Genomic DNA, 17332 nt, shown 5'->3' on the forward strand with positions numbered 1-17332 from the left:
TGTCTGCATTAACGTGACTTGTTGCGAACATCTCACTTGCCAGCATATCATATGATTCACTCTCCACAAGATCTGCTCATAAAAAACAAGGAAACATGATGGTAACCTTCCATAAATCTACAAAGGCCATCTTTTTTGGACTGCTCAGTTCCTCCATAACCTTCATGTGCAGGGTGAGCCACTCCACACCATCACTTTGCTCAGGGGAACTGCGTAATAGCAGTACAGGTAGCAAAGAAAGGCAGTTGCTAAAAAAAAAAAGACCTGCTCCTCTGACACAAGATCACTTCCATCTCTTCAGCAATTGGCAGCACCCCAGTCCTTGTCACAAAGGAACTGGAGTGGTTGAGCAGAGGTGAGAGTCGGGACTGGCCCCCTGCCAAAGTAAGCCTCTGTGTTTGAGTATTGAGTCACTGTTTCCTGTACCAGGGGAGAAGTGGATGCCACTCAAACACTGCCTGCTCAAGATCAGGAGTACTTGAGAGTGGACTGAAGAAGTGATCAAGTTTAGCAATAAAACTTGTCATAAGCCCAGCAGCTTCAAGCGCTTGGACCGAGGTGCTCTGTGAAATCTGCAAAGAAAGAAGTGTGTGATTCACTGTTCTCATTCCACAATATGACAAAATATCACCACAACGCTGATGATTTCATCAAGTAGCTTTTGATCTGGAACAGCACTTCAAGCTTCATTGGATGCCAGTGCTCTGCAGATTAAAACTCCTCCTTCTCAAGAAAGCAATGACTGAACAGTAGACAAAACACTGCAGAAGTGCCTGCAGATGAGGGTAAAGTTCAAATACTGTGGTCAAATTTCGAAACTTAAAGGTCTTAAAGGAAATACAGTCATTCAGAGCAAAATGATTTTTTTTCATTCATCTACATTACACCCCCTCACGTGAATCATACTCATTTTGCAACTCTAGCAAGATCCTCACAGTCCATGGCAGAGCAGATGAAATATGTTGGAGCAAAGTCATCCCAGGCTCTTTGCTTCCCAGAAGCTGCTGGATCTCCATATCTCCCTGTCAGCTATCAGGGCTGGGAGGCTTTGTCAAGCTAAGCCTCTGAGGGCTCCTCTACCCTTGTCATTTTTTTTTTTTTTTTTTTTTTTGAGCAAATATAAGAGGAGAAAGTACGGAAGCTTTAGGCTTTAAGCATTAGCTTCCGTGTGATTGTAGGCTTTTAGCAATAGACCCCTAAGTGAATTTCAGCTGCACTCAAGGAGCACAAGATATACAAACTGAAATGCATGGAGCTGGTTAATAAGCCAAGGGCAAGCCATTCTCACCTCAGCAGGTTTCTTCCTGCACCTGGAAGTTGTTCTGAATTAGCTGACGAATTATTCTGAGGAAACCAAGTTATTTTCCAAGGAAATAATGGAGAATATCAGTATGTACAAGCATAGAAAGGGCAGCATAACATTTTAATGTCTTCTACCCTTGATACCAGAACCAATAAAAGAATAAAGAACACGTGTGGTCCAGTCCCTATTATACCTGATCCAACAACTTCAGGATTCTCCCCTCTGATTAAAAATCAGCACCCTGGAGGCTAAATACTGATGTTACCTGATATTCAGCAGGCACTATCTCACAAATCAGAAACCATGTCTAAACATCGCCCACATTTCACCTATTCTTTACTGATATGACTGCTGAAGTACTTTATAATACAAAGTCCAGGATATTATTGTTTTGACTTCTGAAAGATGTTGTCTAAGCAAAGATAGAAATACTGATTCAGAACAAGGTCAGATGAGGTAAATCCATTGGAAAAGGCAGAAAGGAGGAAATCCAGCAAGCTCTAAGAAGACTTCTTAGCATAGGAAACAGAGTATTCACTACATGTGCATTTTCACCATGCAAAATCCAGGTTCTGAAAGTGTATCCCACTTGTTAGTTTTGGATACATACAGCACCCCTGAGCTATAGAAACAAAGAAAGCATTTTCTCTGGAGAATGGCTTTGACTCACAGTCAGGATGCCTTCACATCTCCCACATACCTGGTAAAGTTTCATTTCTTTCAAGAAAAACCAAGTGTCTGCCAAAGAATGAACTTTAAGGCAATAATAATCTGCTCTGATTGTTCCCTTCCAGCTGTGGGAATGTTTAAATTGCAACACTAAGTGGGAATATAAGCCTACAGTTTTCATAGAGGTACTTTCATAGAGGAATACAGTCCTAACCAAATACAAGTGAAACTTAGCATTGACTTACCACACAAGGCTGGTGCATCTGATACTTTGCATGAACTGCAGCCTCCTTCTAGGATTAATCTCTTTTGAGAAAGTAGCTCAGAGCTGTGTGGAGAAGGAGGGTGAAAATTAAAAATCACTTTCTTACAGTGTCTCTACTTTCTTTGAAGCTGGATCCTTCAGACTTGCTTGGCCCCCAACTCCTGTCCTGGGAATCAATACTAATCATCTGAGAATAAAATAATCTTTGCACTACCCTGGAGGGGCTGACTTTTTGGACAGCCTTGCTTCAGGTCTCAGCCATACTCTTTCTCCACAGACCTCCTTCAAACCAAAGAAGAAACCATTACATTAGAATAGTGCAACTCAGCTATTGGTACTAATCCTTTAATTTCATACGCTGACAAGATTTCACTGTAAGCCAATAGTCTTGTGTATAATGCTTGAGTAACGTGAAAACATCCAGTCTGTATATGAATGCATGCATGTTTATTAAGTGCACAGTACAAAATTCACATATAAAGCTTAGCTTTCCTACACTAAATGACAGCTTTGGAGGGGGGCAAAATGAATCTAACACATCAGCTGTACCAGCAGCTTTGCTCCAATCAAGTTGTATGCAGTAAGCTTTGTAAATGGCATGTAACGGTAAAGAATGATTTCACCCACATATATACAATACTGCATTCAGAGAATATTCATAGGGATTTTTTTTTTTTTTTTTTACTTTATTTTGAAACAAAGAATGGGACAATAACAAAAAATTACAGCAAAAATCTTCACGATCTCCAAGAGAACAAAGACAAGCAGTATATATCACAGGTCTTACAAGAAAATGTATTTCTCTTAAGCATATTTTTGCTTATTCCATTCTATTCTGTGTATTAACAATTTCTCTTCACAGATTTCAGGCAGCACATTGGGTGTAGGGGGGATAAAACATGGATACAACAGCTTAGCTTGTGGGCTATGAACCGTTTCTAGTCTCTAATGCTTCAGATGTACTGTAATGCTGTTACAAGTACAGCAAGATGAGAACCAACACCACATTCCCATTCACGAAGTAAAACTATTGAGTTAATGGAATGGAAAATGAGAGTGATACATACTCACAGCTTAACCCAATTTCATTTAGTCATAGACCCAGAAGTTAGTCCAAGGCTTTTTCAAAAAGCACTTTTTCCACTAGGAAACGTAAGTTGGTAACAGTAAACACACACTCCTGTGATAGGTAGAAGAGCATACTTAAAGCACAAATTAATGCATGGAATTGGGATGGCTCTCCTCACATGGTTTCTGATTCTGTCCTCTCACAGTTGGCACACACGATCCCATTCCTGGACTCATTACTCTTTAAGTTTTGATTCTTAGCCTCTGCCAGAAGAGGGCTGAGCCATAATCTCAAGGCTCAGAAAGTCAGAAACACTATTTCCAATTCCAGACACATTTGATTGATATTATTTAAAAACAAACAAACAGAAAGCAAAAAATAAAGCCCCAACTATCCCAAATCTGTTTCTGCCACAAGCTAGAACCTTTTTTTTTTTTTTCTTTTTGTGAAAAGATGAGAAGAGTGTTGGTTTATTTGTTCCTCATTTTGCCACTTAGCCTTTTATTTCTATACTTAGTCCTTGCCCAGAAATAGCTTCCAAATAAATACATACTCACAGGTTTCCGACTTTCAAGTTCCTTCTGATCTGCATTAAATCCAGGATGTAATTAAGTCTTCATTATTAGGAATATTTTCTTTTCCAGGAACCCTGCAGGTTTTTTAGTATGCCAAAAATCTTGTTTGGACAATTTCAGAGGGCAGCCAAGTAATTTGGCAGAAGATGAAAAACACAAGGAGCCGGCAGGGCTGGAATAGTTTTCAATAATCAACTGAAAATAACTAAACAAACTGGAATCTAGTAGGGAAAGGAGTTTCCAAAATAAATTAAGAGCTCTTTAGAGTGTTTAGCAGACATTTAGAAAGTATTCTGGGTGCTGCCAAAGACTCTATTGGACATCTGAAAGCACATCCCCCCCAAAACAGAAGGTCCTAAATTTTTGCTTTCAAAAGGGAAAGCGCATAGCAAACACAGTCTCTGAATACAGTATTCTGTATATCTGCATTCTGTGGAAGAGTTATATATACATCGTAGTATCACCACTTCTCTAAAGGCAAAAATCACTCAGAAAGCAAAAGGAAGGAACTTTCACTTTGCTCACTCAGGCTGAAAATGCGTACATCCCTGAATGGGGCAGCTGGTATCAGTTGTTTCACGTAAGAACTGAGGTAAATAAGGTACCTCTACTTCCACTCCTATTCTCTTGTCTGCCATTTGAACATCTCCATTCAGCTGTCTCACAGAGGACTCCTCTCACAGAGCTTGCCTCTCCAGGAGCCATAAAGCGTGCCCACTTTCTCTCTGGCACTGGCTCCAGCAGAGGCATGGACTTGTTTTGGAAAGACAAATGTTCAGATATGCCTGGCTTCTTCAGATACATACAAACTGCCACTCAGCCTACTCATGTCTGAAGCATTTATCACACAAAACACCAAATTAAGAGCAAGGCTTAGAGGCTAAGTTAAGAAAACTACATATACAGGTTCTGTTTTATATATTAAAAAAAAAAATACAGAAACAAGGCAAAATAAAAGCATTTAATTTCACTTAACACCTTGAAAGACTATCTTGGGAGTTGCAAAGTTCCCCATATCAATCTAACCCACAAAAAAACTTCAAGCAGGATTCAACCTGCTGGATGGCACTACAGCTGTAGGAATGCAGAGACTGCATCGCTGACGGCACTGAAACTGCAGGCTCACCTGAAAGGCTGTTAAAGCCTCAATGCTGCTAACTCTGGCTGGACTTTTCAGTAGAAGAGCCTCAGTATTACTGTAGGGATGGCAGTTCTGTAGCTGGGTAGATAGTACACAAGGTGAAGAATAATATCAGTAGCACTGCAGTGAGAAATAACAATACAAACAATTATAATACAAACGCGAAGAAACATACTTTGTAGCTAAGACTCATTATTTAAACAGCAAGTATTTCATCAGACAAAGAGAAACATCACTATTTTCCTTTCAGTCACTCCTACGGCTCTTAACTGTGAAGAACAAGACATCATTTACTGTTAAGTTATACAGTGAGCATAAAAATTTTACAGGAGACAAATGATACAACGTAACACAGAGAAATAAATGGAGGGAAAAACAACAATACAACAGGTAGAACACATTTTCTGATACTCCACAAATATTCAGGAGGCTTAATAAGCAATACGGAATTTCTTCAGCAGCACTGGTCAAACTCAAGATGAGGCAAGGATCTTCTTTACTTTGTAAAGGCACCATCTCTTTGTAAACACATGTTCCTCTCATTTGAACTGAGAAAGCACTCAAAATATTCAGGAGGCAACCTGTGCAATCATATTCCATTGCCTGTGAATACTTCACCATAGACAGATAGATAAATCAATGGTCTTTCTTCTTCTTTTCTTTCTATTTAATAAGAAATGTACTTTCTTAACATACCTAGTAGGAAACTCTTTAAATGCTTGATGAACCTACAAAAAAAGCATTTTCTCTCATCTTCCACTATCGGTCAAGAAGTTTCAAGGCAAAAGAAACTCAATACACATAATTGCAGTTATCTCATTTTCAGAATTGTGCTATAGACAGTTTCCCAGAAGGAAATGCTGTCTTACATCAGAGACATTAAAAAGAAGTATGAATACCCTCCAGTCATGCAGCTACCTACTCTGACTTGGTAAAAGCACTAGAAAGAACTGAACAAGAAATTAACTAACTTTTGATTTCCTGGGGAGAAGATACTTCTGATCATGACTGTAGTTTAGGATTCCAAATGCACATTTTGGTGTGCATCCTGAATGTACGCCTCTTCCCAAAACAGAGAGCATTTTGGGGTTGGACTCGATGATCCCCAGAAGTCCCTTCCAACCCCTACGATTCTGTGATGAAACGGCAAAACTCGTAATCTGTTACAATAAATATTCCATACAAAGTCCTATTGTTTATGTCTTGGGCAAAATGAAGTCAGCATCTTCATAGCTCCCACCACGCAACTGTCACCAAAATCACCAAACACATTTTACTACTCATACACATAAATCCAGTGATTACACTAATTTTCTTCAGCATTCAACCAAAATTGTGCGTTTCTAAGCCATCTTCTTTCGGGTTTACAAATCTGACTGAATTTTTAATGCAGTACAAGTTTCACGTTCTACTGGATTGTCAACTGGTACCTGTGGGAAGAAGAAAGCAGGAATCAAGAATTAAGCCGTAATACAGCCAACACCACTTTCAACCTCAGTACTCTTGGGTAACTATTGAGTTAGACTGCAATAGTATGTTAGACCACAACAGTTCACGTAGTTTATCAACTAGAAGAGACATTTACAGAAAGCTCTATTTTCCCTTCTCTTTTTGATTAAAACAAAATGAGAAAAGAAAAAAAAATAAATCCATAGAATTGAGTTTCCTCTAAAATATACATTTACTGCATATAGATATTTATCACGTGGAGATTAACTTCCTTTTTTTTTTTTCTCCTCCATCAGGTTTAAATACAGGAGAATCTTATCAAGGTTTAGAATCAGTGTATTATTTTATTTTTATTCACACAGGCAGCTGTTCTACATTTATTAACACAGGCAGCTCTCACCTATGATAATGCTGGGGTGAGAACTCTACACTTTTGTATTATTGGGGTTAATATTAATGAAGTTGTGTGACAATCTAGCTAATTAACAAGGCAATGAGTGAAAGTGGAACAGTCAGGGACTGCTATGTACAAGTCATCACATCCATCTGTATGATAACCCTAACCCAAGCTAATAAACACACAGACTGTCATACTGTGCAAACATGGCCACACAGATTTCAGGTAAAAAAGTCTGCTTGTGTGGCACTGACTTGCAAGTTTCTGAATCTTAAGTGCTCAAGCTACTTGCAGGTGACCAGAGTTGTTGTATATGCAAGACACCTTTATAATACAAAAAGGCATATGAAGGACCTTAAAACATCTGACTTCAGAAAGCTGATTTCCTTAACTGAATCAAAAGGGTCAAGAAAATATGAGCACTGGAAAAAGTTTCAGGTGTTGGTTTTAGTTTGTGACTGTGTTAAGTTGTAAAAGCTGCTGAACCATGGTCTTGAAACCTCGTAAACAGCAGGAAGCACAGTGTTCAATCTCTCATAACTCGATAGGGTGCTCAGAAGAAGAACATCCTGGCTCTTCATGAAAACACAGAATAAAAACTGTAGCGTGTCTTCAGTTCATCAGACACAGACTTCACTTACAGGGATGGCAGGTGTTTAAAATAAAATGTGTCATCTGTAGCATGACCTCCTAAAGCAATATGCAAAAAAGGCTTCACAATTTACAAAACTATTTACAAACACGGAAAAATAAATAAATCCTAGACTCAAGAAATAAAATAAGAGATGAATACTAGCCATATAAAATTCAGGAAAATCTGAGAGCAGAGATTTCTCATGGAAGCTAAGGAGAGAAACATTATCTGATGGCAGCATCCCACACGGCTCCATCCTTACAAAGCAGCACAGAAACAGTCACACAGTAAGTTTTTGTCAACTGCTCTTTTCTGTTAGTATTAATTCAGTAGAAGCCATCCATTCAAGTGTAGTAATATCATCAGTGTAAAAGAGTCATCACTTACAGCTTTAACATCCATGTTCATAATCCCTGAATTCACATTGTGTCTTCGCAGATCTGATTTTATTAAGGCTGGGGAAAAGAAGAAAAAAAAGAGAAAATTGATTTCTAGCTTTGTAACGACATGCATTTCACGGGCATGTGCAAGCACTAAGAAGCTGCTTTCGGCACTGACTCAAAATACACCACTGACTCTTGTAATTTGAAGTGGTGACAATTGGAACTTGCTCCTCACAAGTCACATGCAAAAAAATGACAATAAAAGCTTTTAAACCATGAGTACTTAAAGCAAAGCTTGGTGATTTTGTCACTTCCAGCATACTTCCAAATGCTGGCATGTTTAAATCACATCACATAAAAATCAACATTTCTTACATTTGAAAAACTGCAAATTGTCTGCATTTACCAATTTGCTTATATTCACTAACCTACTTTGAAGGCAAGCATCTGCCACAAATTCAGGACAAAGCTCAAGAAATGGGTGACGCCTGGTTGTTCACCTATTAGCAACATCATCCTTAAAACAAAGCGTTTGGACACAGCAAGTATGTAAAACTTAAACAAAACATACCCTGCACTTACTAGTCAGTTTGGTCCTCAGCCCTGACAGAAAGTCATATACTAATACACATACATTCTAAGTGTTTGAAGCATCTCAACTCCACATTTTTCCCCATTTAAAATAAACCATTACTTACATTTCTGCTTGATTACCTGTTAAGATAATGCCCACGAACAGCCAAGCACAAAGAAAGAGGTTTCCTGCACGAGGACTGTAGTCTGTTGTAAGCTTTCCTTGAACAAGCGTGAAGACAATTCCAAATATCTACAAACAAGTCACATCATCAGTACCACATCAAAAAGAGTCATCAGATTCAGACCACAGCACACTGAACCAAATAATAATTTTAAAACATATATTTTAAAAGGACAACAACACCACCACAGAGATCAGCAGCCAAATCTAAGGAAGACTTAGATTCTAGCAGAGCAGCCTTCCTGAACTTTACACCACTTGAATAAATAAGGTGATATAACCTGTGCCGATGCATTGAGGAGACCTGAAGAAGTGCCTTCAGACTCTGGGTATGTAATTTCCACTGCAAATTCAAACCCAAGTGGGAGATAGCCAGTCATGAAGAACCTGTTGAAGAAGAAAACAAGAAAATGATGGGTATGGCTTTCATTTGTTACCATGGCTATGAAAATCAAGCATCAACACTTGGTACTCTGAATTAACTGCTACTCTGAACTCTTTGTTTTCAAGATTTAATATGATTCAACGCTTGCTCTGCCTGCCAAATAAACCACATCTATTAGCTACATAGACATAGGTTGAGAGCGTGGTGACAGAACACACAGTAGAAACTCTGAGTTAAAAAGTCAAATACTGTCTCTGAGCAGAACTGCAATCAGCCTTCTAGCCTCCTTCCATCACTCACCCAAGCACCCCTCCAGTCACAAACACCACTATAAGGTACCCGAGGTCCAGTGTGAAGGTGAACACCACCATCCCAATGAAGGAGAGAATGTAAACAATCAAAGTAGTTTGCCTGCAACGCAACAACAATAAAAACATATTAACTTTTTAAACACAAGGTCATAGCACATTGTTGAAGTACAGAAGAGTAATATAAACATTGTAATATAAACTCTTGCTAACAACTGACTTTCAACAATAATGAAATTAGCTTTCTGTAACTGTAGCTTAACCATATAATGCATTTCAGTGAGAAGACATTCATATCCCAGCTCCATATTGCCTTAGTTACACGGCTGCTTCATTCAAGGCTAAGAGAACTACTCAAATTCTCAAAGAACAAATAATTGTACAGGAAACCATTACCTCAAGACTATTTTAGTTCTCCTTTAGTTCTGTGCTGCATTTCTTGGCCATTCTGCAGCACAATCCATTATATAAAGATCAAAACAGCAGCAGCCAAATCAATATTAGACTGATTTTTATTTTTTTTTTAATCACTAAGAAGCAAGTCAGAAAAATAAGTAAAAGATTTTAAATCTGGAATGAGGGATGTAATCCAAAACATTAAAGCATGCACCACTCATTTATAAGCCAAAAGGCATGGAGAAAATCTACAGCACTAGCATCCTGTAGGTTTCTACAGTGCTCACATGCAAGAATCACCAAGGGAGAACTCCTCTGCTGCCAGTAGCGCTCTGGAGCACTGCCCACTCCTGGGGGGGCACCACACCACAGGTGATGGACCCAAGAGCTCTTACACCAAAACAGAGTTCTGCTGCATGGTCAAACCCTGAATGAAAGCCAATGTTGTGCTTCTTAACAGTTCCAGGAGTAGTACAAGAACTGGGAATCTCCCAACTGGATGCTTCACACAATAAAGTAGGATGAGTTTTGAGCCTTTATGCTTTCCATGGAGAAGGAACCTACTGGGGTTCCTTCTGGCCACTACACATAGGACACACAATACTTTTCTTGATAGCATTACATTCCCTGCAGAGACAGGAGTAGATGGAAAACCCTTCACGTCCTTACATTCTCCACAACACACCCTATCTCATTTCACTTGGTCAAGAACCAGTAACAGAGCGTCAGACTTCTGCTGAAGCCTCTGAAACTCATCTTCAAGACTGCTAGAAGATCAGGGATGTGCTGCATTTTATCATCAGCTCACCTCCACACTTGCAGTATTTTTCTAACATAATTGCACCGCTCTTACCCTTAGCCCCATACATGCCTACCCACACTTACTTGTACGTTTTAGTGTAATCCAGCCACAAACCACAAATAATCGAACCCACCATTCCTGCCACCACCAGTGTCAAGCCAATTCTCCCAGCGTTCACTTCTTCTCCCTTTCAACAAATATTTATATGGTGCTCATTAATAACTTGTTTCCACTCAGAGTCAAGTTCAGACCTCTTGGCAGTCATAGGGCAAACAAACATTCCTATGACTCCCACAGCTGTATGATGCAAGAAACTGTATGGGGGGTTACAAAGGAAACTAAATCTAAGTAATAAACACCATCACCTCTGCAAATATAAAATTAAAAAACAAAAACAAAGCAATACTTACCTCATAATGAGTTACTATCATCTGGTTTAATAATGTGGAAACAGAATAAAATGTTCCAGTCATAATTCCTGTAATAGCAAAAGAAGAGCTTCAGTCACCCCACATCTAGCCACACAGATCTACTACCACAGAGTTAATCTTTTGGCATCCAAGACTCAGACCAGAGGAATAACCTTTCATCTACTGCGACATCTCTTCTCCAGACCTATAAATGGCATTTTGAATACTGCAAAAATCAGTCTAAGAAGCAAGCCAGAAAATTAAGTAAAACATTTTAAATCTGGAATGAGAGAGATAATCCAAAACATTAAAGCATGCACCACTCATTTATAAGCCAAAAGGCATGGAGAAAATCTACAGTACTAGCATCCTGTAGGTTTCTACAATGCTCACATGCAAGAATCACCAAGGGAGAACTCTGCTGCCAGCAGCACTCTAGGGCACTGCCCACTCCTGGGGGGGCACCACACCACAGGTGATGGACCCAAGAGCTCTGTTTTCCAGTATAGGCTGCTGAATATGTAGTAGTTTGACATTCCTCCCTCAACCAAAAAACAACAATTAAACCTCACCATGCTTCTGGCACACATTGGAACTGCTCTGCCAGACAACAGCCAGACATAACCACTTACCATAGCTGATCAGCAGAAGTACAAATGGGACATTTTTGATCAAATTAATAATTGACTGCTTGTAGGAGTAATCCTCAGGAGGCATAGCTTGCAGGACTGCTTGAGAGTGACTGGGAGGGTATTTGGGCTTCTCTTCGAACACTAGGGAAATAAAAGATTTTCATCTGTCTTTACCAGAGTCATGCCCGTTTCTTTCTTGAAACATAAAGTCTTCTGGTTAAATACATTTAGCAGGATTAATTTGTCTTTTTGAATACTTCCAAATATATATTCTAGATTTTCCTCATGCAAGAAACAAGTCGTAGCCAGAATAGATGTGTTAATTAACTTGTTCACATCTCACTGCTGCCAACATATGGTTAGAGCCTGACTTCATATGCAACGTCTCTAGACCTTCACATCTAAACTGTAAGAATAACAGAAAGAATTTCCATTACATCATAGTGTCCTCGTAGGTTCTAGCAAAAAACCTGTGTCCTGAGAGAGGTTGCTCCACGTGAAGCATGACACACATAACGTTTGTCTCCTAGGCCTGATACCACAGATAGTGAGCACAAGTAACCCAAGAAGAGGTAAACTCGACTGCAGTGGGCTAAGTCAGATGCCTGAAATACGACAGCATAAACACTCCCCACAGTACTTTCACACTGTAAGAACAGAACACTTACCAACTCCTGTTAAGAAGAACAAAAGTGTGGATACTATTGCTGTTCCATAGAACATTATGCTTATATTATGTGCCATTAGATCAATATCATCAGGGGTATTTGGAACCAGGACAGGTGGCAACAAAAAGCCAATGGCAGTGCCAAGCTGTAAAAGCAAGAAAAGAAACAACAAATCATTTTCCTGACATTTTGGGTGAATGTATAAAGCATTAAAAAATGTCAAGAAACATCAGCTTTAAATTACTCTGCAACTTGTCTCTGCCACTCATACAAAACTAGGCTGTATTCTTAAGTGCAAGAACAAATTCTTAGACTTAAAAAAAAAAAAACTGTATCTATTTCAGGTTAAAATAAATAAAATGCCAGAACGGCAAATTCACAACACAGAGAGCACTCACACCAGAGGTGTGCCAGTAGGCTCTCAAAGCAGCCTTTGTACGTTCACCTTGTAAGTCTTTCCCTGCTTCCCCCCCAAAAGGCCACCAGATTTAAGCAGCATTCAGTGTTCACCTGAAGAACTCATTTCTTTTTATCCTCACCCTTCAGAATATGAAGCTCATAAACACAGAGTACACTATTATGCTTTTTCTTAATGTGTAGGACTCTTATTCACCATCAGAGCAGTGCTATGTAGTACCCACAATCGTCCTGTGCCACTTTTTTTTTTTTTTTTTTTTTTTTTTTACCTTCTTCATACAGAGAACTGAAGTAGAGAATTACGGTCAGAAGAATCAAGAAAGAACTTGCTAGACCCAACTGAGAAACTACTTTTGAAAACCTGGTGCTCAAAACAACCCTTGACAGGCGAACAACTGCACTCTCAGAGATAAATGTTTCAGCTGCAAGTAAGCAGCACCTCGACAGACAACGTGTGCAATTTGGGGCAATCCCTGCACTGCTGTTCCTCTCCTTCACAGCATCAGAGCGATGCACAGCCCCACACCCAGTTTCTGCACTACCTGGGGAAGCCTTGGCCACTGTACTGGAAGCCAAGTGGAGGCCCCAGCAGCTCCTTGCCGCTGGAAGGACTGGTGAGCGTCTGAAGAGCAGAGATGTAGCTGACAAAGAAATCTTAAACCTGATTCTGGATAGCAAAAAGGCACAGAATTAATTGTTGTGGGAAAGCAATAGAACAGCTGTTAATACAGAAGTAGATTATAGCAAGAACCTTAACCTAAATATTACCAATAATCCAAAGTGCACAGTCATAAATCATCAGACTCATGAGACAGAAAACACAACCTTTATTATCTTAACGAGACCACACCTAAGACCTCAGCCTGCACCAGCGAAGCGACCTTGGTGGGAGTTTCACCATTTTGCTGCCGTAGATGAGCAGGGACAGGGCTGAGAATAAGGTGACGGGGGAAGAACAAGGAGCAGCACCTCATCTCTACCTCTGCTTCCGGAGGTGCCCGGTCCAACTCTGATAAACTAGCAGGGGACGTGAAGAGATCCGACTCAGTTACATTGCCACCTCACGCTACCGCCTCACACTACCATCGCCTCACACCGCCTATCAGGGAACGCTGCTCCTCAGAAATAGCGGTGAGGGAGCGGCACAGGCTGCCAGGGACGTGGTGGAGGCACCGTCCCTGGAGGCGTTCAGGGAACGTGGAGATGCGGCACTGAGGGACGCGGTCAGCGGGCAAAGCGGCGATGGGTCGGGGTTGGAAGGGATGACCTCAGAGGTCTTTCCAACCTTAATTCCCCCGTGACTCGTGGCACTTCACGTCGCCCACCACCGCCTCAGCCCACCTCCCCGGCACGCAGGCTCGAAGCCGGCGCCAGCCCCTCACCTGATTGCCCAGCACGGCCACGGAGCAGGCGGTGGAGACCTCGGCGGGGCCGAACCAGACGGAGGCGATGCGGGAGGGCAGCCCCAGGATGAAGACCTGCGCGACGGCGCACACGGCCTGCGCCGCCATGGTGAGCGCGTAGCGGCCGGGCGCCAGGCTGGCGCACTTGAGCCACGCGCCCAGCGCGTTGAGCCCCGCGCCCAGCAGCGCCGTGAGGCGCAGGCCGCGGGCATCAAGCAGCCAGGTGGCGGGCAGGATGAGCGGCACGTAGGCCACCATGTACACCATGGAGAGCCAGTCTATCTCCGTGAAGGACACGCCGTAGAAGTGGACGAAGACATTGCTGAGGATGCTGTACTGGATCCACTGGAAAGCGTTCACTAGCGAGTAGCAGCTGAACACGGCCAGCACAGCCAGCCGCCGCCGCGACAGCCGCGTCTCCGCCCGCCCGCCGCCCGCCCCAGTCACCGCCGCCACGCATCCTCCGGGGCCGCCGTTCTCCGCTTCCTTGCCGGGGAGGAAGCCGTTGTGCTGCGGGGCTCCCAGCATCTCCCCTCTCTCTCCCTCCGCCTCTCCCTCCTCTTCCTCGCTGCCGTCCTCCACCATCTCGGCCGTCTCCCCACCCAGCTTCCCGGCAGCGGCGGCCTCAGCCTCGCTCCGCCGGCGCTCACCGTCCTGCCAAGTCAGCGCTCCGCCACCGAGCTGAAAGCAACCTCGGCCACCCGGCGCGGGCAATGGAAGCCAAGGGAGGGCGGGGCGGGGCGGGAGGCGGTGCTGCGCGGAGCCGGGCGCGGCTGCCTCCAACTGCGGGCGTTCTCCGCGCAGTTAGCTGCTCCACCGCCAGGTGTGGGCTGCTTGCAGAGCACGGCGAGAAGGTGCTGTTTCTGTATCGACGCCCGCCGCCTTTCTGGATAGAACGGTCCCTGCTTATTCCTGGTGCTGAGTCGCATTCTGAGCGGTGTTCCTTGCCGACAGGCTGCCCTTGTATTCTCTATTTACAACCTTTTAGCATGACCCTCGGAAGTCTTTCAGTGCAGACGATGGGGAAGCATATGGAGACAGAAATGATGTAAATAATCCCCATAATGTCCCCGAGGGAGCAGCAGCATAATGTCATTCCCATAAGCTCTTTCTCAGTTTACGCACCCTGTGCCTCAGGGCCAGGTGGCTGCAGGTCTGTTGGTAGCCCTCCCATCAGGTACACTGCAGGCTGCATCCGCTGCTGCCCCGCCACAGACAGCTCCAAGGAAACGGCCAGTGCTCCCCTCAGCCCATAGGTTTGTCTCTTTGCAGCTGCGGTGCGAAGGAATGCGCTGATGGGTTAAGATGCAGAGGGCAAAGATGAAGGCCTGACTGGAAGCAAAAGATGCCCAGGATTGGCACTAGGGAATGTGCCTCTACCCTGGTCTTTCACTGCATCAAGTGCCATGGGCAAAGCATTCCTTGTTTCCACCCAATCTCTGCAGTTTGATGTGACGTACCCCCCAGAAATCAGGCTGTGTGGCTCACGTGCAGCATGTGTAGGCCGTCATTTGTCACCTCAGTAAGTGATATTCCCTACAACTTTGCCCGGTATGTGTTTGTGTAGGAATGGTATCTGGCAACCCCACCATGATTTATAATTCTGCTGCTCTGGACAATGTGCCATTATAAAAATGGATTGTTCTCCAAAGAGCATTAGGAAAATACCAAAATATTTAAGTTTGTTACTGGCTTCTGTGGGAAATTATTTTGCGTGTGCTCAGCAAATAACATACTGCAAATTGTTGGTGCATATGTTTGAGCCTAATCAGATTTGTGTATGAGTGGTAGACGGGCTTAGCCACCAGCCTTAATTTTCCTCGCTAATTATGATTTGGTATTTTAGTTAACATCAGGTGATCTATTTAAGCCACAGTTCCTGATCTAATTTAGAGCATGAATAATACTATGAACACATTCTTCAAAATTGTAACTTGGATATATTTGCTTTCCCTGAGCACTTACCTAAGACACAATAGTGATGACTGCAGGCACTGTAGATTTTTAGAGACTACAGGAAGCAAATCTTGAATTCACAGATCACAGATAAGCAAGCTGCTTTTTTTTGCAATTAAGCTATCTACATCAGATTCAGGCTCTCTTTGCCTCCTTCACTTGGAATGCCTCCTTGGAATGCCAAGAAAAAACATGATCTAGCTGTACTTCTCTTGCATCAGACCAGGTGCTGGGTAAATTCATTTATTATGGCTGACTTCAGAGTTTAAGTGCTACTTGCTGCAGAAGCACAGCTTTGTTAAAAATAGGACTTTGTTTTGGTTCCTCTTCTTCTTAGATATCAAAGAACAGAAGAGTCTGCTTTCACTTTAGGTGTGTCAGTGTAACATGTCAGTAAATGTGCTGAAAAAATATCTTGAGGCCACATGTTGATACTTCCAACACTATCTGTTTGTGGTCACTGGAGCCCAGCTGTCTACACTGCTCCACTTCTAGAGCAGTTCTTATCACAGAGTTGGCCTGGGATAGTCACTGTTCAGTATTTAGGATGAGCTGGGAGCTCTTCCATCCCTCCAGCTCATTCAGACATAGGAGAATTTCACTCTGTAGTAGGCCTTGCAGCTGAGGAAAGGACCACAATTTTTTGGGAACATAGGTATAGTTCTTGTCTTTCCAAAGAAGATGTAAACAGTGATCTGATTTCATTTAACTTTTTTTTTTCCATTGTTTTTAGATGACCTTGCAGTTCATCCAATGATAACATTTACCCCTACAGACATAGGAAATGAGGCTTTGTTCTTCTCTCATTCTTCTTTTTCCTACTGTTACACTACTGACTGTGCAGCAGGCAGAGTTAGTGCTGGCGGGCTCTGAGTAAGGTTCAAGTTCAACCTGTTCTAGAGTTGCAGATGCATCTGAGCTTTGACTTTCACGGCAGACAGACAGTATCGTCTTTGCATCACAACACACAAAGCTTCATTTGCTTTCAGCACAGGAATCTCTCACACAGATGAAATAACTGAACATCTTTCTCAAAATGATGTCTGAGGCAGTGAGAAAAGCACCTGGTTGCAATGGACGTAACAAGGCAGTGCAGATGCTTGGTATGAGGGAGAAGAGGCACAACCTGGCTTGCACCTCAGAGGATATGTTGCCCTCAAAGCAGTGGAGGTCAACAGGAGACTTTAGGGAAGATCCTAAACCTGGCAGAAGAATGAGCACCTGGATGAAAGTTAGCTCCCAGAAGGAAATAAAGTGGATTTTTTCCAGAAAGAAGTAAGTTTCTTCATAACTCATCAACTTGAAGTTAAGTA

At 42.3% G+C, this 17332-nt stretch overlaps 1 protein-coding gene across 1 annotated transcript; it reads right to left on the reverse strand.

Annotated features, from left to right (window-relative positions):
* Positions 1-2667: 2667 nt before the first annotated feature.
* On the reverse strand, positions 2668-16164 carry FLVCR1 (FLVCR choline and heme transporter 1). Its single transcript, XM_010706714.3, has 11 exons — positions 16029-16164; positions 14043-15395; positions 12244-12388; positions 11576-11716; positions 10944-11011; positions 10617-10720; positions 9328-9438; positions 8924-9029; positions 8600-8711; positions 7890-7957; positions 2668-6452 (listed from the first exon to the last, which is right to left on the reverse strand). Exons 2-11 carry the CDS (start codon positions 14646-14648, stop codon positions 6387-6389), a joined length of 1527 nt encoding a protein of 508 aa, XP_010705016.2. The 5' UTR covers positions 14649-15395; positions 16029-16164; the 3' UTR covers positions 2668-6386.
* Between the last annotated feature and the right edge of the window lie 1168 nt (positions 16165-17332).

Source organism: Meleagris gallopavo, chromosome 2, assembly GCF_905368555.1.
Source record: "Meleagris gallopavo chromosome 2, MGAL_WU_HG_1.1, whole genome shotgun sequence".
NCBI classification, from domain to species: Eukaryota; Metazoa; Chordata; class Aves; order Galliformes; family Phasianidae; genus Meleagris; species Meleagris gallopavo.